At 59.3% G+C, this 24,062-nt stretch overlaps 1 protein-coding gene across 3 annotated transcripts in view; it reads left to right on the top strand.

Moving 5' to 3' along the window:
* Nucleotides 1–9,394: 9,394 nt before the first annotated feature.
* Nucleotides 9,395–24,062, top strand: part of PFKP (phosphofructokinase, platelet) — a 54,046-nt gene continuing 39,378 nt past the window's right edge. The window contains exons 1-2 of one of the 3 annotated variants that reach the window (XM_053895771.1): nt 9,395–9,591; nt 21,676–21,749. In XM_053895771.1, coding sequence (XP_053751746.1) covers nt 9,480–9,591; nt 21,676–21,749 — 186 coding nt within the window. In that variant the 5' untranslated portion in view covers nt 9,395–9,479. The remainder of the gene's footprint in view (nt 9,592–21,675; nt 21,750–24,062) is intronic. The other 2 variants (XM_053895772.1, XM_053895773.1) reach the window with 2 other exon arrangements.

The raw sequence follows: 24,062 nt of genomic DNA, 5'->3' as shown, positions 1-24,062 counted from the left end.
CCGACAGATCAGAAAGTGTCCTAGAATACAAGCAGGAGGCATGTGTCATTTAGGGTCCGGTTCAGCTCATGTAACAGAAAATTCCAGCTCAGAGCAGCTCATACGTATAAAGGTCTATCCTGGCCCATCAAGAGGATCGGAAGACAGGCGATGCTCCACGAACCCCACCCCTCCACCCCGTGCATCTGCTGCACAGACATCTCAGAGCCCAGACTCTTCTGCAGCACCCTCTGCTGTCCCTGTTGATGATCTTTGAGAGTGCCTCATGCTCCACTGCGGTGACTTGGATCATGCCATCACATCTGCATTCCAAGCAACAAGAAGAGGGAAAAGGCTGGTAGTTTGACTCTTTTTTAAGCAGTCTTTCTGAAAGTCCTCCTCAACAATCCCATTGTCACCTCCTGGGCCAGAACAGAGTCCCAGGGCAGCCAGGCCCATCTACAAAGAAGCCTGGGAAGGGCAGTCTTTGGCTCAGTCTGTGTGGTTCGTTAGAAGAGAGGAAGGGGGACTGAATTAGCTGCCTCCGCTTTGAGTCGCATCTTGAGGGACGGGCTGGAAATCCATAGATGCTCAGGGAGAATATCATGAGCACGGACCCGAGACAGAGACTCATGGGATCGATGTGTGGGGTCCTAAGAATTTGCCCTCCTCTGCCTGAAAACTCCCATGCCTGTGAGCGTTTTCTTCTTTTTCCTGAATTTGGACGTCAACTCTAATCATTAGACATTTGTTTCTTGGGGGTCATTCCAAAGCGAGTTAGGAGGGAGCTGGGAAGAGGCCTGAGCCCAGGTGGAGGGGGGACTGAGAGGGAAGTTTTCGGCAAGGTGGCAGGAATCAGGGCCGACTCTTCTGTGCTCTCGAGGCTGTTTTCTGGGGCCTGGAGTTTGAAAGCTGTGCTATTCAGGGGACCTCTGCACCCGGAAAGCTTTTCCAGGGCTTGTCAGGAGCTGGGCTGAGTCATTAACACCCTCCTTGTGGGAAAGAGCCACCTTCTTGATGTCGATGAGGAACTTCTGTCTGACAGACGGCCCGGGACTAATCGGGGCTTCCCGAATGCTATTCCTTCCAGAAATTTCTGGGACACAGGAAGCAGGCAGCGCTAACCCAGGGGAATGAAAATAAAACGTGGACCCAACATTGGGATGGAAGGAGACGCCGTGACATTCGTGCCTACTGTCTGGCATTGTATGTGCCACAAAGTAAGAACTAAATTCCAGGCTTCTCACACTTGCTTATCCCAGGAGCCCATAAAAAGAAATCAGTCCCACCACGTCTGTGACGAATAATAGAACGTTCCTGAGATGGTTTGATCTTCCCTTATTGTATCATCACCAGAACATTTTGTGTCATTCTTTTTTTTTAATTTTTATTTACTTTTGAGAGAGAGGGAGACAGAGCATGAGTGGGGGAGGGGCAGAGAGAGAGGGAGACACAGAATCCGAGGCAGGCTCCAGGCTCCGAGCTGTCAGCCCAGAGCCCGATGCGGGACTCGAACTCGCGAACCGTGAGATCATGACCCAAGCCGAAGTTGGACGCTCAACCGACTGAACCACCCAGGCGGCCCTAAAATTTTTTTTAATGTTTATTTTTGAGAGAGAGGGAGAGGCAGAGAGAGAGGGAGACATGGAATCCGAAGCAGGCTCCAGGCTCCGAGCTGTCAGCACAGAGCCCGATGCGGGGCTTGAACCCACAAACCGTGAGATCGTGACCTGACCCGAAGTCTGATGCTTAACCGACTTGAGTCACCCAGGCACCCCATGTGTTGTTTTTTTTAACATAGACTTTTTTTTTAGTTTATTTATTTATTTTTTGAGATTTTTGAAAGAGAGAGCAGGGGAGAGAGAGAGAGAGAGAGAGAGACCGACCCAAGCAGGCTACACGCTGCCAGCACAGAGCTTGACGCGGGGCTCGAACTCACAGCTCTGAGATCACCACCTGAGCTGAAATCAAGAGTCGGTCGCTTAACCAACCGACTGAGCCCCCAGGTGCCCGGAGGTGTTCTATCTTCACGTTAATTCATGTACCAGAGCAACAGGGACAGAACCCGGCAACAGAGAAGGTTTTGAGGGGGGGGGGGGCGGACGGGGGGGGGGGTACCACATGGCCCCACATGGTTTCCAACAACCGAGAAAAAAGAAGTGGGGTCAGTACGTTCAAAAGCTCCTTTATTTCTTGGTTGTTTGCACAGCCAGCTGCTGGGTGTCTGGAGGGGTCGGGAGGTGGAGGTGGGGAGGGGCGGGGGCTGGGCTCCAGGGGAGGAGGGGCGGTGTGGGAGGGGTCGGGAGGGGGAGGTGGGCGGGGCGGTGTGGGAGGGGCCGGGAGGTGGAGGTGGGGAGGGGCTGGGCAGGAGGGGAGGAGGCGTTGGTGTGGGAGGGGTCGGGAGGTGGAGGTGGGTGGGCGGTGTGGGAGGGGTTGGTAGGAGGGGCGGTGTGGGAGGGGTCGGGAGGTGGAGGGGGGAGGGGCTGGGGCTGGGCAGGAGGGGAGGAGGCGTTGGTGTGGGAGGGGTCGGGAGGTGGAGGTGGGCGGGCGATGTGGGAGGGGTTGGTAGGAGGGGCGGTGTGGGAGGGGTCGGGAGGTGGAGGTGGGCGGGGTGGTGTGGGAGGGGTCGGGAGGTGGAGGTGGTGAGGGGCGGGGCCTGGGCACGAGGGGAGGAGGGGCGGCGTGGGAGGGGTCAGGAGGGGGAGGTGGGCGGGCGGTGTGGGAGGGGTCGGGAGGAGGGGTCGGGAGGTGGAGGTGGGGAGGGGCTGGGGCTGGGCACGAGGGGAGGAGGGGTTGGTGTGGGAGGGGTCGGGAGGTGGAGGGGGGAGGGGCTGGGGCTGGGCAGGAGGGGAGGAGGCGTTGGTGTGGGAGGGGTCGGGAGGTGGAGGTGGGCAGGCGATGTGGGAGGGGTTGGTAGGAGGGGTGGTGTGGGAGGGGTCGGGAGGTGGAGGAGGAGGAGCTGGGGCTGGGCACGAGGGGAGGAGGGGTTGGTGTGGGAGGGGTCGGGAGGTGGAGGGGGAGGGGCTGGGGCTGGGCACGACGGGAGGAGGGGTTGGTGTGGGAGGGGTCAGGAGGGGGAGGTGGGCGGGCGGTGTGGGAGGGGTCGGGAGGTGGAGGTGGGGAGGGGCTGGGGCTGGGCACGAGGGGAGGAGGGGTTGGTGTGGGAGGGGTCGGGAGGGGGAGGTGGGCGGGCGGTGTGGGAGGGGTCGGGAGGAGGGGTCGGGAGGTGGGGAGGGGCGGTGTGGGAGGGGTCGGGAGGTGGAGGTGGGGAGGGGCTGGGGCTGGGCACGAGGGGAGGAGGGGTTGGTGTGGGAGGGGTCAGGAGGGGGAGGTGGGCGGGCGGTGTGGGAGGGGTCGGGAGGAGGGGTCGGGAGGTGGAGGTGGGGAGGGGCGGTGTGGGAGGGGTCGGGAGGTGGAGGTGGGGAGGGGCTGGGGCTGGGCACGAGGGGAGGAGGGGTTGGTGTGGGAGGGGTCGGGAGGTGGAGGTGGGCGGGCAGTGTGGGAGGGGTCGGTAGTAGGGGCGGTGTGGGAGGGGTCGGGAGGGGGAGGTGTGGAGGGGCGGGGCCTGGGCACGAGGGGAGGAGGGGTTGGTGTGGGAGGGGTCGGGAGGAGGGGTCGGGAGGTGGAGGTGGGGAGGGGCGGCGTGGGAGGGGACGGGAGGTGGAGGTGGGGAGGGGAGGGGGGCTGGGCATGACGGGAGGAGGGGCAGTGTGGGAGAAGGCGGAGCAGGTTTGGTGGTGATGGAGGCACCGGCCTGGGCTGCAGGGAACCAGAGATGGTGAGCTTCAGTCCCCCCCTTCCCGCCCGTGTGTCTGTCTGTCTGTGTCCGTCCTCCAGACGCCTCTGCTAAGCAAGCTGACTTGTCCCCATGACGAGCGAATGGCCCCAGAATGCGCCCTTCACAGGGGCCCTGACAGCAGAGGGCCTAAGTGACCCCGGTCAGTGGGGCGCCAGGGAAACAGGGGAGTGACCCCCGGGGCCTGCCGCCTCTCGGGACCGCCGTGAGGGGGACAGGCAGGTCCCAGGGACGCGGCCTGTGCAGAGGTGCTCAGCCTTGCTCTGCTGGACGCGTGCTTGAACTGAGGAAATACGGCCCGAGGGAATGGCTCAGGGCTGGAAGGGGTCACCAACAGAAGACTAGTCAGTCCAAGGGCGTCCACATGTCCCCTCTCGGTGGGAGACCCGGGAGCTCCGAGGTGGCTCTGGGGGCTGCTGGGCTGCGGGGGGGGGGGGGGGGGGGCAGGAGACGCCGTCTGAGCACAACAGACTCAGGCCCAAGACCGCCAGCTTCCTCCCAGACCCCTTAGTCCCCGTTGGGTCTGGGCTCAAACATCTCCAGCTGAGCTCAGCCTCCTAATATAAGAGTGCTTGCAGGTGGGCAGCTGGAGAGAGGCCGTCCACGACTCAGGACTCAGAGATGTCTGCGTCCCCCCTCCCCGCCCCCCCCCCCCCCGGGGCTGGTGACCAGGGCTGTGCCCTCCAGCTGCATCCCGGGCCCGGCCACGCCCACTGCCCCCGGCCCATGAGTCCCCTCGAGGGTCTGCAGCGGGCGCCGGCTACGTGTGCATGTACGCACTTGGGGGCAGAGGAAGAGGTCTGTGGCTTGCGTCAGACCCTCAGAAAGTTTACCCCCCAAATGTTAAAACCTCCCGCTGGATGCTGGCACCTGCCAGGGACGCACGTATGGTCTGTGCGCCCGTTTGCAAACTGAAAAACGGTTACTGTTTATGGCTTTGGCCTCAGGTACTTCGGTGTTCGCCCTCCACCGACCGGCTCAGCCACGAATCACTTCCATTCCGATAGTAAGAAGCCCTAGAGACCAGTCGTTATAAATTCAAACTTTCAGACGCCCGCAGAGGACACAGGTGTGCGTAGGCAACATGCCAAGGTGCATTCAGGTTAGCAACGCGCAGCGACCACAGGTCACGTATCTGACCTGGTGTGTGTACTAGTCACGGCTGTCCCGAGAGACGGGAGCAGCGGGATATACTTATACACACGCGAAGAGCTGTGTCATCAGGCAGCTCTGGAGGCTGAGATGTCCCCCTGTCTCCTGCGCGGACTGGGGATCCGGGACAGCCAGTCCAAACCCACAGGCCGAGAACCGCGAGCGCGGGAGAAGGCGGATGTCCCAGCTCACGCAGAACGCAGAGGGCACCAATGCCCCTTTCTCCTCCTTTTTAGTCTATCCGTGCCTTCAGCGGGTTGGGGGAGGCCCACCCACAGCGGGAGGGAAATCTGCTTTACTGAGTCCCTGCACTCAAATGCTAACGGGATCCAGAAACAGCCTCGGAGACACGCCCAGAGTCATATTTAACCAGACATCTGGGCAGCCTATGACCCACTCAAGGGACACGTAAAATTACCCATGAGGCCGTAACCGCGCTTGGAGTTTCCTTTTCCAGCTGGGAAGTTCCGCTATGACTTATGTTTCAAGCTGTCTCTCTCCCTCCTCATCCACGCACCGGTACCGCGGATGTGCAAAGACAATGTGCCTCTGAAAGAACAGGTCAAACCCTCCACCCGGTCACCACGTCCCTCTCACACAGGACTGTGGCCTCCTGTTACTTTGATGTGTTAGAAGCACCAGGAAGTCTCCACTAATCAACCTGCACCAAGGTCGCAAGAAGGAAAACGTTATTCTGTGAGAGGCTCCAGTTCCCTGACTGGAGTTACCTCAAGGGTCAAAACTCGGAACAGCCAAAACACCGCCAAAACTCTGTACCTGGCAGACATAAGGAGACCGTCTTCTTTTCCACGGTTTCCCCAGCGTTTAGATATTCTAAGTGGCTCAGGGCAACGTGATTCTGCATCGAGGTCCTGGAAAGCATCCAACTGCTCTATATATAATTTAAAGTTTGGCCATTAGACTCAGAGCAGAATTATTTTTAAACGTGGACAAGGACACAGAAAGACAGCAGGCCGGGGGAGGAAGGGGCTGCCGAGGCATTCCCTAGTCTAGCAGATGACTGAGCACTGGTTCGCGGACTTTCCAAATTCTGGGAGAAGGAGAAGCGATGTGAGGCATGCGGAAAAGGGTGATGGCTATGTAGTGTTCTTGCAGATTAGCTCCAAGCTGTCCCCATGGTCGGAAAGGAAGGAAATTGCCAAGATGAGGGACGGAGTTAGAGCCTGCTGCCTGGGCAGGGCTGAGGCCCTTCGACCAACAGCCCGGAAGGAAAACAATCCTGCCAGCAGCGTAGGGGTGTGTGTGCAGAAGGCAGACCCTTCCCTGCGGAGCCTCAGATGAGCCTTGAGACCCCGGGCGACGCCTTGCTGCAGCCTGTGACAGACTTTGGGCAGCGGCTAACAGAGCTGCCTGAATCCCTGACCCCTGGACAGTTATTCCTGTGACGTGAGCGTGTGCTGGTATGCCACAAAAGTTTGGGGCTCCTTTTAGGCAGCGATGGGGAACTAGCTCTCAGGTCATGTGCTTCTAGAGGTCCCCACAGCCCGCAATCTCCCCTCTCCTATCAGGGATTCTATCTTAAGGCCAAAGCTATAAAAAAAAAAAAAAAAATCAGTCGAAGGTTTGAAAAAAACTATTGAGATACATGTGTTGCAAAAGAATAAGAAAGGAGACGCGGTTCTGTCTTTCCATCTTAGCTGGAGATCTGACCCTCCGAGCGGTGGGTCTGAGCTCCAGCACAGGTGGGGAAGAGTAATGTTCACCCACATGAACCATAACTCTGGACACATAGACCTCAGCTTGTGCAAAACAGACAAAACCTTGGGGGATCTGACAAGTCTCGGCCTTATCTCTTTTTTAATTCACTCTCACACGTTTATTCCCAAACCACACTTGCTCATTGCAGGAAAAGAGAATTCTCACAATAAAGCAAAAGGAAATAAAAATATCTCGATCTGCTTACATGTAGATGCACGCACGTGTGCACGCACACACACAGGCTTGTGGTTTTTGTCTCTCATGACATACCCTGAACATATTTCCATGTCAATAGATATTTATCTTCATAATAGTAACAATAATTGAAAACTTCCAGTGTGTATTTTTTTGAGGCATGTGGCTTTTTTTTTTTAATGTTTATTTATTTATTTTGAGAGAGCACATGCAGGAGGGACAGAGAGACTGAGGGAGAGAAAGGAAGAGAGAGAATCCCACGTGGGCTGTGGGCTGTCAGCACAGAGCCCGAAGTGGGGCTGGAACTCATGTACTGTGAGATGATGACCTAAGAGTCTGATGCTTAATGACTGAACCCCCAGGCGCCCCTCAGGTGTATATTTTTACAATAATTTACTTAACCTATTGTCATGTTTGGACTCAGTTTCTTTCTTTTTTCTTTTTTAATTTTTTTAATGTTTATTTATTTTTGAGAGAGAGAGAGAGAGAGAGAGAGAGAGCGAGCATGAGTGGGGGAGGAGCAGAGAGACAGAGAGGGAGGCACAGAATCGAAAGCAGGCTCCAGGCTCCAAGCTGTCAGCACAGAGCCCGATGCGGGCTCAAACTCACCAGCTGTGAGATCATGACCTGAGCCAAAGTCGGCCGCTCAACCGACTGAGCCACCCAGGCGCCCCGGACTCAGTTTATTTCTATTGTTTTGTCTGTTGCAGACAATTCAATGACAATGACCAATCTCTAACTTCAAATTTAAAAAGTATCAATTGTACAAGAAGCTATAAAGGGCTTTTGCCTAAAATAAAATTCAGTGTGCACCAACTTTCTGAAGCGTAGGATGCTCTAGGAAGGGGTGGGTGATTCTAGAACACACACCTGAGGCTGGAGGTTCACGGCCTGTGGGTGCAGCCTGGCTCCCTCCTCTGCCCTGGGAGAGTGAAGGGCACCCACCAGCCATCTACCCGCCCCTCCCCCAAAGGCCCAGCCTTCCTTTTCTGCAGCCCCTACCCTGCTCAGGCTCACAGGCAGTCACTCAGACTTGGCAATCATCAGAACACTCCTAGGGCTTGTTAAAAATACATACTCCCAGCGGCACTCCAAAGGTGGGCCTCAGGGGTTGTGCTGGGGGAGGGGAAACCAGGCCCGGTGGCTCTGATGACCACGGTTTAGGGACTCACCAGTAATTCTGACCTCCAGCCTCGTCTCTTTTACAACACAGTGTTGATGCTCAGATTGGTAAGCTAGGGGCTGGGGTGGAGCTGGGGCGAGGCAGGCACCCATAAAGGTGTGTACCCCCATCATTTGGCGGGGGGGGGGGGGGGCGCCTACAGAAATGGCTGTTCGTGTTGCTATCACAGAGTTCTCTGGGTTATCTCCACGAGTCCGGGGGCTCTTTTTCCACCTTGTACCCACTGGACAAACATTTCCTGAGCGGCTGCAGGCTCAGGCGTGTGCTATCTCCCCACCCTGCACGGTCCATGGGCGTCTGTGAGCGGTTTTCTTTGGGGTAACTGTGACCCAGCACAGGGCCATGCACCCGGTCACACAGGCCTCTAAGATGGACCGGCTCCACATCCGAAGCAGGTAACTGGCAGTGAGCTGAGCTCTGTAAAAAGTCGGCCGGTCCATCCGTCACCGACGCGCTGCATAGGAATGTTTTAGGTTTGGACATTCCCAACAGAGTGTGGGAGCTTCTGGCTGACGACGCAGGAGCTAGTCGGGGTCCTTAGGTAAGAATTTAGGTCTTAGATCCCCCCACCCCAAGCCTTTCCTGCCCCCCGCCCCAGCCCCACTGGCTTCTGGACATCCAGGTCTGGCGCCAGGATGTCGCTAAGGCCACCTCGCGGGGTCACTTCCTTCTCCTCCAGCCGGGGGCGGGCCCAGGGCTCGGACACCGCCAGCCAGCGCTGCCCACTTTTGCCCACCGACTGGAGGATCGCGGCACGTCCCCCCGCCCCGGGCCGCAGGTGAAAGCAGGGAGAGCCCGAGAGAAAGCGGGGGCGCCCGCAGCGCCGCCCGGGAGGAATCCTGCGGGGAGCGCCGCGGTCGGGGTTCCGGCCCCGCAAGTGGTGCGCTCCCTTCAAAGGCTGCGATCCCGCCCACCTAGGACGCTCCGCCCACCCGCGGTGCCAGTCCCGCCACCTGCGGGGCCCCCTACCCACCCCGCGCTCTCTCCCGCCCTCTCCCTTCCCCCCGCCCCCGCCAGCGCCCGCTACGCCCGCCCCCTGCGATGCTCCGCCCACAGGGATACACCGGCCACCTGCGGCGCTCGCGGCCACCTGCCAGGCTCCCCCAGCCGCTGCGATCCCGCCCACCCGGGACGCCCCGCCCACCAGCGGTGCGCCCGCCACCTGCAGCTCGTCCCCCACCCCGTGCCACCTGGGGCCCCCCCCCGCCCCGCCTTGCCCCCGCCCACCTGCCGCGCTCGCTCCGCCAGCCCCCCCCCCCCCCGGATTGCCCCCACCTGCCGCGCTCCCCCACCGGCGGCTGGCGCGCCCCGGCCCCGCCCCCGCGCCCCGGAGCCCGCCCTAGGCCGCCCATTGGCGCGCGCGGCGCGGCCGGGGCGGACGGTTCCGAGTGGCGGCGGCGCGGGCGGGGTCCAGGCTGCTGCGCGCCCGCCCCGGCACTGCTCGGCCTGCTCGCCATGGACGACGACGACGTCTCCGCCCGCAAGGGCTCCTTCCGAAAGTTCCTGGAGCACCTCTCCGGGGCCGGCAAGGCCATCGGCGTGCTGACCAGCGGCGGGGATGCCCAAGGTGCGCGGCCGCCCGGCCGGCCGGGGAGGGGTGATGGGAGGAGGGCCCGGGAAGCGGGGACGGGGTGCCCGGGGCGAGCGGGGAGCGGCGATGGGAGCCCCGAAGAGGCGAGGAGGAGGGGGTGCGCGGATGAGACGAGGGTGGGGGCCCGCCCCGGCGCCCGGGAGCCGCAGGGGGGCCTTCCGGGGCACGAGTGGGCGGAGCGGCCTCGGAAGGGGTGGCTGCGGGGGGGGGGGGGGTCAGGAGGAGGGGGGTTGTGGCCCGGAGACGCTTTATCAGGAAGATCGGTTAATTTCCCACCCCCACGTTTATGTTTTAAATTGGGGCTGGGGACGGGGTCTCCCGAGGTCATTTCTCCTCGGAGTCGTAGGGCGGGGCGATGCCCCTCCGAGGCTTGGGGAGAGCGCGGCCCCCCGGATGCCGCGGCTCCCTCCCCCTCGACCCCCCTCCCCTTGCGGGAAGAACGGCCGGTCCCCGCCGCGCGTCCTGCGGATTCGCGTCCCCGCGCGGCGCGGGCGGGCTTCCCGCTGTTGCATTGCGGGGCGCGGCGGGGAGCGCGAGGGGACCCGCGGGGGGCCCCGGGCCCGGTTTCCGCCGCTCCGCTGACAAAACCGAAGACGGGAATGGGTCGCTAGGCCCGCCCCGCCGGCCTCCTTTGGGGGGGGAAGGACCAGGAAGCCGCGGACTCCGGGGCGTCGCCAGCGCCCGGGGCGCGGACTCCAGCCCTCCCCGCCACCCCCACCATGTGGAGGCCGCCTTGGGGAGAGGGGGACGCAAGCCCGGGGCCGCGGACACCCAAGAGATGTTTATAGTTAAGGGAGGGGTGACCCGGCCACGCCCGGCCTCTGGCGCTGGGTGCACGTGGGGCCACCGGAGCTCTCGGACGGTGGGGTTTCCTGGCCCAGGTGCATCGATGGGTGGGGCACGCCGACCGCTGGGAAGTGGACCCGAGGCGTCCTCGCAGCCTAGAGATGGCCGGGGCTGCAGGCGCCCATCCAGCTGGGTCTGCTGGTGTTTTCTCCCCCCCCTCCTGCTCCAGCCTGACGCGGGCGCGTTTCTGGGCCACACGAGGCGGAAGGATGCTGGAGCGCGCTGCCTGGCACTTCCCCTCCCCCTCCCCCCCCACCGCCCACCGCGCCCGTGACCTTCCCGTTGCCCTTGAGCCGGGCGTGGCTGGCGCGGGGGCGGCAGGTTGGGGCGCTGTGGCCTCAGCCCCGCCCTTCGCGCGTCTACGTGATGCCGGGCCAGTCGCCACCCTCGCGCCCTGCGCCCTTGGCCCTGGGCACCCGGCGCGGGGACTGCGTGCTGCCCGCACCGCGGAGCGGGAGTCCCGGCGGGAGTCGCCTCTTCCACCCTGGGAGGCAGCCGCGCTGCTCACCGCCCCCCTTCCCCCCACCCACACAGGCCCGCCTTCCCTTCCGGAGGGGGGACCCCCGGCTGATCGAGCAGTTCCCCCGGTGACCCAGTATCCTAGTAAAGTGATCCCGGGAGTAAACATTCCGCAGGCGCGAAGTGTTGTGACGGGGCACTGGCCCGGCCTGGAAACACGGGGGAACACTGGATTGTCGCTTAAGTAAACACCCAAGGTGTGCCACGTGGAGTCCGGGTGGGGTCGCCGTGGGGCTCAGAGTGGCTTCCCCGTCACCCGGCGGCTTGAGAAGCACGTGCGTGTGGAGACGTGGGCTGGCACACGTTGGGAAGCATCCTGGGTGAATCTTAATCTGGGCCTCGATAGGGGGATGCACCGTTGGGCAGGAAGACGAACTGGCTTTTAAACCACAGGGCTTCAGGGTCAGAGTTTCAAGGTGGTTTTACAATTAAGGTTCTGTGTCTGGTGAAAATACATGGACGGGTCATTCTTTTGAACCCCCGTCCAAAAGCTTGCTCAGCTACCTGGTAGGTGACGTGCACGGACTCGAGGTGATGGCACAGGAGAGTCAGCATTTTCTGTCACTTCTCCTGGCTCAGCCACCTGTGAGTAGTTGTAAGTAACAAGAGGTCAGTGAGTCCACACAGCTGGTCACTGGGAGAGGAAACGTTGAGACCCAGACTTGAGAAGGCCGCTCCGGCGGTGTCAGATTAATGGGAAATGCCTGCCACTCTCAGGTGGGCATCGGGCTGCCCCTGGGAGAGCCTCCCGTGGTCTGGGCATTTATCCGGCGGAGCTGAGGCCTTCGACTCCGTGTTGTCTGGAACTCCATGGGAAGCAGCATCTCCTGCTTTGGTATTTTGAGCTCTGACTGAGGGTCTCGATCCGCTTCTGTCTGAGAAAGCTCCTCCTGGCGTGTGCTCGGTCAGTCTCAGCAGCAGCAGATTTACAGACCCCTAGAGGAGGTTGTTCCTAGAGATGCTGTCTAAGACGCTCTGTTCTTTCCCCATTTTATCTTGATTCCAGATTCTATCAGCCAAGATAGGAGAATTTTGCCCATAGCTAAAGATCCAGGAGAGCATGTGCAAGCCTTAATTTCAAGGTAGTTTTCTTTTTTCTTTAATTTTTAGAAATCTTTTTATTTATTTTTGAGAGAGAGCGAGAGAAAGAGAGCATGAGCGCATGAGCGGAGGAGGGGCAGAGAGAGAGGGAGACACAGAATCCGAAGCAGGCTCCAGCCTCTGAGCTGTCAGCACAGAGCCCGACGTGGGTCTTGAACTCACGGACTGAGAGATCATGACCTGAGCCGAAGTCGGACGGTTAACCAGCTGAGCCACCCAGATGCCCCACAAGGTAGTTTCCTAATACGGTGTGGAATGATGGTTGGATTCCACGTGGAGATGACCATGGCTACTATTTGGGGGGCCGGGAGCGCTACGCTTCCCGTCTCCAGGCCTCATTACGTTACTCCACGGTGCGTATGTCTTCATTTTCGAGGTGGGGAGAAGGTCCTACAGACTCGTGAATGACTTCGTTCAGGTCACGTGGCTCATATGTGGCAGTTGGCAGGATTTAGGCAAAGCCCTGTGAGCCCTCAATCCCCAGTACTTCCCAGCAGGCCGTGCTCTCCGGGGGCCTTTCTTCGGTGAGGCTGTAAAGTTCAGGTCCAAGTTAACGCTCCAAAGTGTGCAAAGCCCAGCTTGCTCAACATTATACAGATGATTTTTCCACAGCTTTGTGAGGGGAGCAGAAAACGCCTGTTTACAGTGATAGCACTGGGGTAGCCGAAGCAGTCCCACATCGATACCAGAGTGATGGAGTGCTTTTGTTTTCCACTCGAGTTTCGTGTAATTATTTAAAAAATAAGAAGAAAGAAAAAAAAATCCCCTCATCTGTATTCCCACAGCCCCCCACCCCACCCCTTAAGGAAGGCTATTTCTAGACCTTATTGTTCTTCTCATTCTTTGGGTTTCTTCTGTTGTCGCAAGGACGTCTGCAAGTTTAAACTGATTTTCCACCTTGCTGGGTGGACAGCCTTTCCATGACTAAGCAGCCACCCTCCAGCAAGATTGTGTCACTCACCAAACATGATTCAGAGTGTGGGCTCCGGAAGGCCGGGTGCAGCTGAGAAGGTGCAGGAACCCAGGGCAGCGAGGCTAGGAAGGCTGAGTCCCTCTTTCACCTGAGGCAAAGAGGCACGAGTACAGTATTCGGGGAGCTCACATGAACGGAGTCTGGATCAGCCTTTCCAGCATCAGCAAGAATAACTTGCAGGATGAGTACCTACCTTCTGGGCTGTGCAGGCGCTACTCTGAGCTAATTTAGTGCACACGGGGGCAAGCGGGCTTTGTGGGAAGCTGCCTGCCTTCAGCTCTAAGTGGTAGACAGGGCCGGGCCGCCGCGGTGCAGAGGGCACGGGAGGAGGGGGACCCCAGTGTCTCTCCCCAAGTGCATTTCTGGGGTCCAGCACAGGACGCGGCACGGGGCAGGCTCTCGAGTGTTTGCTGCATGGCTCCCCTGACTCTCACTGAGGCCTGTGGGCCACTCCCTGTCGCAAAATGCCAGGCGACTGGAGTTCTGGCTCCTTCCTTTTCTCATGAAGTCATTTCGATGACTGAGCCTCACTAATCAAAAGCAGTCCTTCTGCAGAGCGGTGCCTGGGAACGCCAAGGCCTCGAAGATTCGAACTTGAGCACCGTAGTCGGGAATGTGAGGCTCTGGTCTCGGGGCCTCGGGCACGAGGGTGGTCCTGCCGTTGAACACGCGAAGCCGCAACACCGCACTGGGCCCTGCTCGGGTGGGTTCCTTCTGTGCGCGCCAGGAGCCCAGCTCGATGCAGAGGGAAGCGGGGGCCGGTGGGCATCTTGTCTCCGAGGGCTCTGGGGCCCCTCACTGCCCTGGAACTCTGTCCGCATACGTTCTGTAACGGGGTTTATTTTCCACTTAAGATGTAATAATTAATTTAGCAAAAACTGTTGCGTCCTGGCAGCGGTGTGTTAGAATCACAGCGGTAACCCCGTGAGCAATCAGCCATCGCACCGTTTTCTGGAACTGTGGCACACGCACCGTGTGGCACACCCAGGTGACTTAGACGCTGGACACTTGGTCGCCTTTCAGAAAAACTCAAACCCGGTTACGGGAAGCAAACAGCTTTGGCTCGGAACTGAAACGTTTCATCAGGGGGAGCCGGGGGCCCCCGGGGGCCGCTCTGCCCACCAGAGGGGCCACCAGGAGCCATCACCGTTAGAAACACAGAGACGGGCCGGGACGGGGTGACAGCAAACGTGGGGACCCAAAACTGTATGCTTGCTGCGGTTGTAATTAGGTCAGGAGGGTGTATCTGGACAAAGGGCAGGGGGCTTTATGTTAAAAATGGTCGGGTGCTGTGTGTCCACCTCCCTCTTCTCAGCAAGCTCAGCGGGGCGCTCTGTCTGTATTTGGTGCACCTGCCCGGGGGCCCTGGTGTCCGCCCCCCCACCCCTTTATCCCAGACGTCTTTGCCGCCATGTACTTAGCGTGCCTGGAATTACACACGTTGTGCCTGTCAGGACGAGAGTGTGGAGCCCCGGGCCTCCCAGAACCCTGGGGCTGTTGGGGGTGAATAGCCTGGTACCTGCTCTCCACCAGGGTCCTGCCAGGGTCCCACTCTCCCCTGGGCGGGGCCTCCAGTGCCAATTTGCATAACAAAGCCACAGAATCGCTCACCTGCTGTCCTCTCCCCCTTCCTCTCCCCTCCTCCCCAGTGAGGGTCTTCCATCCAGGGACGCTGCCCCGCCCTCCTGCCCCTGGAGGCTCTGGAGCTTTGTCCCCCTGGTTTCGCAGAAGCCACCCAGGGGTCTTGCTGAGGCGCGTTCTGGTGTCGCGGGTCTGGGCACCGCACCTCTGGTCCCTCTGGTCGGCTCAGGGCCACGCTGGAGTCGGGGTCCACGGGGCAGCTCGGCCCATCAGGACGAGAACCTTGACTGGGAGGGTTACGCATAGGACTCCTTGCATAGAGCGTGTGAACAAGTGATGTGGCTGGACGTGTCTTCGACTGGGAAACGGTTGGCAGAGCAGGTGCGGTGGCCGCCCGCGGCCCTTCCTCCTCGGCTTAGCTCTGGATTAACATTCCTGGGGTTTGATTCCCCTTCCCGTGTCCTCCTCCCATCAATGAGCGAGGCTGCCTGGGTGCAGAGTGATGCCTGGGGCAGACGGCGGATGCCCTCTGTCAGGGAGCCGGACCCGGCAGAGAGCCTGTTTCTGGAAGGCCCGGGACACCTGTGCACAGAGACTCTCCACACGCCCCATGGGGGGCTGAGGGGTGAACCAGCGCACAGTACCCTGGCATGGGGACGGGGTGGGGGGGCGTGCAGGAGCTGGGGGAAGAGGTCAGGGCCAGGTGGGTGAGGTTCCGGGGAGGGGCAGGCAGTGAGGACTTTGGATTTGCCTTGTGGGTTCAGGGAAGCCACCTGAGGTGCGGGTGCAAAGCCCAAGTTTAGGGTCTCATGGGGAGCAGGATTGGGCCATAGCTGGAGGGTTGCAGGACTGGAGCTGGGCCCCTGGCAAGACGCCCCTATGGCGGGGACCCAGGAGGGTCGGGTGACTTTGCAGGTGGAGGGTTTGGCCTCAGGTAGGAGCTCACAGTAGGGCAGGAAGAAAGGCAGAGCCGGGAGCAGCGGTGGAGGCAGGCAGGTTGGTAGAATGTTCTTGATAGCCTTGCTTAGACTAGTGAACGATGGGAGGCCCAGGGAAAACCCATCATCAGGGGATGAGCTGTTAGGTGCCTGGAATATTCTCCGCCTTCCCAAGGAGCTTTGCTCTGATGCTCCCGGCAAGAGACCACACCACTGTTACGGTGTGGAGTCAGAAGTAGATTCCACTGCCGTGTGATAGAAACCAGGCTCCCACATGAGGCCCATTATGGATGTCACTATGTAGCCACCGCATTACAGAAGGGAAAACAGGGGCTCCTGGGGGGCTCGGTCGGTTGAGCGTCCGACTTCGGCCCAGGTCACGATCTCACGGTTCGTGGGTTCGGGCCCCACATCGGGCTCTGTGCTGACAGCTCGGAGCCTGGAGCCTGTTTTGGATTCTGTGTCTCCCTCTCTGTGCTCCTCTCCTGCTCATGCTTGCTCTCTCTCTTTCTCTCTCTCTCTCTCTCTCCCTCCCTCTAAAATATAAATAAACATAAGCAAATTTTAAAAAGGGAAAAGAAACAGGAGACGTTAATTGTAAATGTGTATTTTATTCAATCTAGTATTTCAGTCCATCATTAATATAAAGACCATTAATAGGACGTTTCACTTTTTTGTTTCCGTGCTGAGCCTTGACATGCGCTCTGTTATCTGCCACAGTGCATCTTGGCACAGTCCGGGGCCGCCCCAGGGACAGTGGGGCTTCAGCCCCCGCGGTGGCCGTGGCCGCTTGGATATAAAGGGTCCCCCCTGAGCCTTTGTGTGGAAGCTCGGATGGCGTGCAGGGGACTGCTGGCTGTGGTCTCGGTGTCCGTGGTGGGCACTGGGACGCGGCGTGTGGCAGGCTCGGAGTGCCTGGCCTCTCCCGCTCCCTGTCACCCAGGCTTCCCCGGGGCGGGCACGCCGGCTCTGCTCCACCCCCCACCGGACCCCGCACCCAGTCCCCCAGCCCCGCTCTGCCCGCGCTCTCCTCCTTGGCAGTGTATTGGTTTCTCGGGCCCGGGAACCGTCCTGTTTGGCCAGTAATGTAGGGCACCAGTGCCTGGCGAGGAGACGATGCCCCATCCGTGTGCACCGGACGGCTGGACGAGTGAACGCGTGCCCACGTTTTCCCCCGACTTTTCACGCGGGACTCAGTGATGTGGATAGCACAGGATGCGGGGAAGCTCCCAGCTTGCCAACTGATCCCGGGGGAGCCAGCCCCTGGACACAGCTCTCCTTGTGACCTCCCCCCCCTCGCCCCTCCTACCTACATTATTAAACGGGGAGGCTTAATGGAGAATCTTAGGAGCAGGAGCGAGATAACGGTGCTTTAGCTTGTTTTCTGACACACGCTGACGGCTGCTTCGGTACAAAGAGGCGCGTGAATTCAGACAGAGGCCGGTGAGAGGGCCGAACAGCTGGGCTTTATTTTTCCAAAAGGAATTTAAGTAGGGACTAATTAGTGAAGGGAAGGTGACGAGTGGGGAAAATCGCTCCATACTGTTAAGAGGGTTAAGTCAGGAGGTTGATTATACTCTTCTGATCACATGGGAAACACAAGCCGAGCCCCACTCGTTTTATTAGAATCAGCATATCCCTTACTTCTTACAGATGACTTGAAGTTTCTTTTCTTTTTTTTTTTTTTAAAGTTTACTTGTTTTTTATTTTTGAGAGGGGGGGGGAAGGGGAGGGGCAGAGAGGGAGGGAGACAGAGACTCCCAAGCAGACTCTGCACTGTCAGCACAGAGCCCGACACAGGGCTCGATCCCACAAACCCTGAGATCAGGACCCGAGCTGAAACCGAGAGTCAGACGCTTGGCCGACTGAGCCACCCAGGCGCCCCAAGATTCCTCAGAGTTTAAACGTCATCAGAACAGACCTCAGGAAGCATTTGGAAACAGGTCCACGGCGCTCCCTGACCTCCAGGGAGGGAAGATCTGACCAGACGCTCTTACCTGCACCCTAGTTTGGTGAGAAGCAGCGAATACGTAAGATCAGAACAACTTAAGGGTCCGATCGTTCTGCTGCGTCTCAAGTCACCAGCACACATTTCCCACCTCGCTGCCCCCTCGTTTTCCCAAGGTTTCGTCATTTTGGGTGCCCGTAACCAGACTCCACATTCCCTGAAGGCCGGGTTTACATTTCTGCGAACGACGAGGCGACTGCTCTCGAAGCACTAAGATTCTGACTCGGCAGCAAGATAACATTTCCCCATGATAACAATTAGGAGAGTTGCTTTAATTCCCCGATGTGGCCACCGAAGCAAAAGCGAAAGCACGAGGAAGGAACCCTGTGATGCAGGCTGTTGGGGAGCAGGGGTGTCTTCCCGTTTCCCTGGCTTTTGTCCTCCTGGGTCCCCTCCCTGGAAGGCGGCCACCTGCCGGGCCCAACCCCGCCCGGTGGGAGGAGGACCCATGAGGGCTGACTAACCCACAGGCCCCGCCCCGAGCACTTAGACAGGAATTGGGGCCCAGGGGGCATCTGGATCCCTCGCGGTTGGCTTTGGGGATTCCAGCACAGACTTCCTGCTGCTCTAAGTCTGACTGGAGGCCAAGGCTTACCCGCCGGCTGTGCCCTTTATTAGTTTTGTTCCCTTGGCTTCTCAGTTTCTGTGCCCGGAGCCTGACTTCCTCATCTGCCCAGGGGGGCTCCGGACCCCACAGGCTTCCTGTGAGTGTCCACCCCAGCTCGTTATTAGCCACAGGCATGGCCCCTCCCCAGGCCCCAGGCGGAGCTCCGAGCTGTGGCAAGAGGCCGGCTGGCTTCACTAGATGACTCACTTGCAAGTAAGTGAGTTAAAGCCCAGTGAGTCTTGGAGGGGGTTTTCAGGATGTACTGGCCGGACTGTTCTCCGTCTCCCCCTCCCCGGGAACTTGGTGGAAATGCTCAGGCTCCTCCCTCCCCCAGAAGCCCCCAGGAACTCTGCCAGGGCCCAGGGGGATACCCAGTGCTAGGTGGGCACTGAGTGGGATGTGAGTGTAGGAGTGGGATGCAGGGGTGGGGTGCAGAGGTGAGTGCAGGGGTGACTGCAGAGGGAGGATGCAGGGGTGGGATGTAGGGATGACTGCAGGGGTGACTGCAGGGGTGGGATGCAGGGTGACCACAGAGGTGAGTGCAGGGGTGACTGCAGGGGTGGGATGCAGGGTGACCACAGAGGTGAGTGCAGGGGTGGGAGGCAGGGGTGGGATGCAGACAGGGGGCCTCCCATGACAGGTTACAGTCGGGGCAGGCTTTTATCCCACAGGGACTCGGGGGCGTCCCCTCCGGATCATGTCTACTTGTCACAGTTCCTTCCTTCAGCCACTTACATGGCGTAAAAGCCCCATTTATCGTGCCTGTGTGAGGGGCCCCTTGGGAATGACGCCTCGTAAAGGAGGGGCGTTCAGGAGGGTGACGGCCCGGAAGTCGGTGTTTATCATACTTCCCACCCGGTGATGGTGCCGTTGAAGGGCTCGGGGTCAGTTTCCCTGTGACGGTGGCTGCAGCGCAAGCCCCGGAATCCTGGAGCCTGTTGGGGGACGCTAAGCAGCTGTGTTGTCCCCCCAGCCGCCCACCTGACACGGCCGCGGGGGACACACAGGCCGCCCACACAGGTGTGAGAGCCCACACTGTGCCACTCCTCCAGGGACGAGGGGTGGGTGGGGGCTCGCAGGGAGTCTCTCTGGGGGTCTGGAGCCCCATCTGCAGGTCGAGGGAGGGCATCCAGCGTGTCTGACAGGGACGCCGTGACATTTCGGGGGGAGCTGTGGGCTTGTGCTGTGGAGACGACCGACCGTGAGATTCAAGGTCGAGCATGCAGGTGGGGCCGAGCAGGTAGATAGAGCCCCCGTGCTGGACAACCTGTCCCTGAGGAGTTTGGCTCGACACGTGCAAGCCCTGTCGAATCGAGGGCAGGGACATGGGCATATCCGAGTTTGTGGGTGCCGACGCAGGAGACCCCGGGGCGCCTGGGGGGCTCCATCGGTTAAGCATCTGACTCTTAATTTCCAGCTCAGGTCATGATGTCGCTGATCTGTGCTAAGCATGAGCCTGCTTGAGATTCTCACTCTCTGCCCCTCCCCCACCGGTATGTGCACGTGTGTGTGTGTGTGTGCGCGCGTGCACGTGTGCACATGCTCTGTCTCTCAAAATAAATAAACATTTTAAATGGATAAATGAACTTATTAATTTATTTTGAGAGAGCGAGCGAGAGGGAGGGGGGTAGGAAGGGACAGAGAGAGAGGGAGAATCTTTGCTGACCCTGCAGAGCCGAAATCTCATGAGCCATGATGAAGACTTGAGCCGAAATCAAGAGTCAGACGCTTAACTGGCTGAGCCACCCAGGCGCCCTGTAATATTTAAAAAAAATTTTTTTAATGTTTATTTGTTTTTGAGAGAGCGAGAGACAGAGTGTGAGTAGGGGAAGGGGCAGAGAGAGGGAGACACAGAATCCGAAGCAGGCTCCAGGCTCCAGGCTCCGAGCTGTCAACGCGGACTGCGAGATCGTGGGCTCGAACCCACAGACCGCGAGATCGTGACCTCAGCCGAAGTCGGCTGCTTAACTGACCGAGCCACCCAGGCGCCCGTAGTTTTTTAAGAAGAAGAACGTATTTATAAATTACTTGTGTCGTAACTAACCAAAGACAAAAAGCCGTTTCAGTCCTCTGGCCGTGGTGTAGATAAGGTTAGAGGCACACGGCGGGATGTGGGGCAAACGGGAGAAATGCCAGTTTTGAGGGCAGAGGCTGTCGTGGTGTGTGGGTCCAGCGTGGGCAGCAGCACGGAGAGCACGTACGGGAAAGGCAGCATGTGGGGGGCGTGGAGGCTGTGCCCTGATGTGCAGAGTCTGAGGGTCTGGAGGACCGAACAGCTGTTAATTTGTAGGTCCTCAAACGGGGTTCGACCGGGAAGTGATGGCTCTCAGATGTGCACGTGTCCACGGACGTGTATGTTGTACGTGTGCATTAAACGTGGACTTATTTCTAAGGTCTGGGCCCCAAGCTCGTCCAGCCACGTGACTACTGTAGCCTTTGAGAGCCAACAGCCGTGTTCTCGGGTCTCAGATGTGGCTCAGCTGTGACCATCTCTGCCTGTCTTCTGAGTGGCTTTGCCCTCCCAATACGTACGAATTTCGTGTCCGTGTCTGTAACGCTCCTGGGAGCCAGGTGCCTTCCGTGTATTACCAGGGGTGGCCTTTCCTTCGTGGCCCGTGTTCTCCAGCCTCTGCAGTCCTGACATTTGTGTCTGAAACGTGAGTTAGCGGGGGAGGCAGGGGAACGACCCGGTGTCCCGCATGTCGGCTGGGAGCCGGGAGCTGCCTGTTCGAGGCCTGGGACCGACCGTCCCCTCCCGAATCCTGGCCTCGCGGGCCGCCCTCTTAGTGATGACACAGGGTTTGCAGTTTCCTGTTCCTTCCGCTCTCCCCAGGGCTTACCCGGCCCAGGTGCGCCGCTCAAAAGTGGGGCTCCCGTGGAGAGCGAGTCGGGGTGTCGTGAGAGCACGAGGCCGTGTCGCACAAAACCGCTTTAATCCCCTTTAGGTAGCATCCTCTGGGCAAGTGTGGAGCATGTCCGAGATTTATCTTAAGTAGGTATTTATTCATACCGTATGGGGCTGGCTTTTCTTTTAATAAATGGCGTGACTTAGTTTGAATTTAAGGCCCTTCACGGAGACATTCTTTACACCGCCAGCTGCTAACGAAATAACGATTTTCCTCCTCCGGTCGCAGAGGCAGTCCTCGTCCGTGTCAAGTTGAGTCTGTCTAACTACAGATAAGCCCCGGTCTCTCTGGTGTCTCGCCAATGAGCTGTGTTGCCTACCAACTCCTCTGGGCCGGTGTCCCGCCTCTGTCTGCGGTGACCGTCAGGGTGCCCCTGGCTCTCGGACAGTGACGCGCCCTGGCCGTGTGCCCTCAGTGCGCCGGCCGCCTGGCCCTGACCCCGGATGTGCACGCCAGGCCCATCGTCTGTGTGAGGAGCCCGCCGCGCAGGCTCGTGTTTCCCCCGTGGTCACAGCAGGTTAAATGGCAGCACCCGAATTGCCACAGTCTGGTCACTGACTCTGTCCCCGTTCCTTCCGCAGGTATGAATGCTGCTGTCCGTGCTGTGGTGCGCATGGGAATATACGTGGGGGCCAAGGTGTACTTTATCTATGAGGTCAGTGTTGCGTCTCCCTCCCGCTTTCTCTGACTCGGGGACCCGTGCCTCATGCTTGCCCGGAGGCTGTTGACCCAACACAAGATGACGGGTGGTGGGCACGCCCCTCAGGCCAGAGTAGGCCCTGTGTGCGGGGGGAGGGGGGCCAGGGAGTGGGGAGGTCGCACTCCTGGTCTGGGTGCAGGTCTGTGAGGTTTGTGCCAGGGGTGAGGGGCTGGGGGGAGCACACGGGGCGCAAAATGCCACTTCGTGTCTACCTGCTGGCCCCGTGGGATGACCGTATTTGTCTGCAGCCCTCCTTCCTTACGGAAGTGATCTGTCACTCATTATGGGGCTGAACGCAAATAAACATTGAGGTAACTGGGAGAAAGAGGCCACTTTGAGCTTTGTGTCATCACCGGGAAACCCAGACCACCTCCCCGACAACCCTTTACGTACCAACTTCAAATGAAGAGTCTGAGGTGAGCCGGGGGCCACGGGCTGTGATGTCCCAGTTTCCAGGGGCTGACCACTTAGCAGTAGGCGAGGTTTGGAGGGGAGGCGCCCGTGTAGTTTGGACCAGGGCATTTACGTCAAAAACTATGAGGGAAAAATAATCTCTATTTAGGTTTTAAATTTATGAAACCTAACAAAGCGGAAAATGCGGAAAGAGGAGAGCACATTCGTCTTTTATTCTGATCCTCCCCAAGACTGTATGTGAGTAGAAGTCTAGAAGGGGATCTGAATGTTACAAAAACTACAGCAAATAGGGGGCGCCTGGGGGGGCTCCGTCGGCGAAGCGTCCAACTTCGGCTCGGGTCATGATCTCACAGCTCATGGGTTCGAACCCCATGTCAGGCTCGATGCTGACAGCTCAGAGCCTGGAACCTGCTTTCGATTCTGTGTCTCCCTCTCTCTCTGCCCCTCTCCTGCTCACGCTCTCTCTCTTTCTCTCAAAAATAAACATTTAAAATTAAAAAAAAACTACAGCAAATATATTTTGTGCAGTGTTTTCCGCCACGATCCCTCTCCACACTTCTGCGATATCCCACCACTGGGGACTCCCATTTACGTGACCCCTCGTTTGCGGGATCATTCCTCTCCCGTGCGACTGGTGACACCCCCCTTTTCAAATGTCCTGTCCCGTGCGACTGAACCAGTCAGGTCACACCCCACTTTTCAAATGTCCTGACACAGGAGACCCGTGATGGTGTGTGAAGCCATTAGGTGTTCTGTGTGATTACTGCGATCCCAGCACAGGGCGCCGACGGGATGGCCTGTGCGGCAGGGACGGTGGGGGGTGGGGGGGCGGTATTTTGCCACAGTGGTTCCTGAAACCGGCTCCACGCCCTGACCTCCCCCCCACCCTGCCCTGGCCCCCCAGAGCTGGCCCGGGCTCTCCTCCTTCTGGGAAGGGGCGGGTCACAAGCCTTTGCTCGTTGGGCTGGATAACAGTTTGTGTATTGTTTGCTAGAAAGGTGTTTTTTTTGCCCCGTTCTTGGCTTTGCTCTTCCGAGCTGCGGCTCTGTGGCTCTGGGGTTTGCGTCTCTCCGATTTGGGCGCTGTGAAAAGGATGGGCCCAATCCAAGCATTTCCAGACTGTTGTCTGGGGTGCCTTCGGGGTCACGTCACCCCCGTGGGCGTTGGCCCTGGGCCGGGGCGCTGGTGTGGACAGACCCCGCCCCCCGATGGATGTCTAGCTTGCTACAGCTGCCCGCGTGTGTTCCTGCCGCTGCCGGGGACCGCGTGCACGCGCACAGATGCCCTCTGCCTTTCCATTTGGTTCCATTTCACCCTGGGGAGGGGCTGCCTCTGCCTTGGAGCTCCAGCCAGGACCCCCCCCCCTCCCCTGCCTGCTGGGGGCTGGGGCGGACTCGGACCAGGTTCCTCTCTTGTGACCGACAGCGTGTTTTCGATTCGGTGCAGACAATTCTGCCTGGACTCTGGGCGTGCAGCACGCGGGCCCCACAGTGTTTGTCCCCCTCGCTGGGGACGCTGTGGGGGTTCTCCAGGCTCCAGCTCTGTCACCAGCGGCCACTGGGTCTGGAGGGTGACTGCGGGTGCTGGAGGGAGGGGAAGGAAGTCATTTCCGTTATTTCATGGTTGAAGAAACTGACTGGTGTGTGTCTTTCAAAAAAAGAGACTTTGCTTTTTCTGTGTCTTTTCGTCACGGGCAGAGCTGGGGAGAAAGCCCCAGTCCCCCATCTGGCCGGTGACGGGGATGGGACCTACTACCCCCGGGGACGCTGATGTCTGCAGACATTTTGTGGCTGTGACGTTATTAGGGCTCCAGGCATGTGGTGCCTGGGGACCAGGGACGCCACTCAGCTCCCT

This window comes from Panthera pardus, unplaced genomic scaffold, assembly GCF_024362965.1.
Source record: "Panthera pardus isolate Hobbes unplaced genomic scaffold, ASM2436296v1 HiC_scaffold_6, whole genome shotgun sequence".
Lineage (NCBI taxonomy): Eukaryota > Metazoa > Chordata > Mammalia > Carnivora > Felidae > Panthera > Panthera pardus.
Note: the sequence above shows the minus strand (reverse complement) of the source record. Positions and strands in the feature narration are given on the sequence as shown.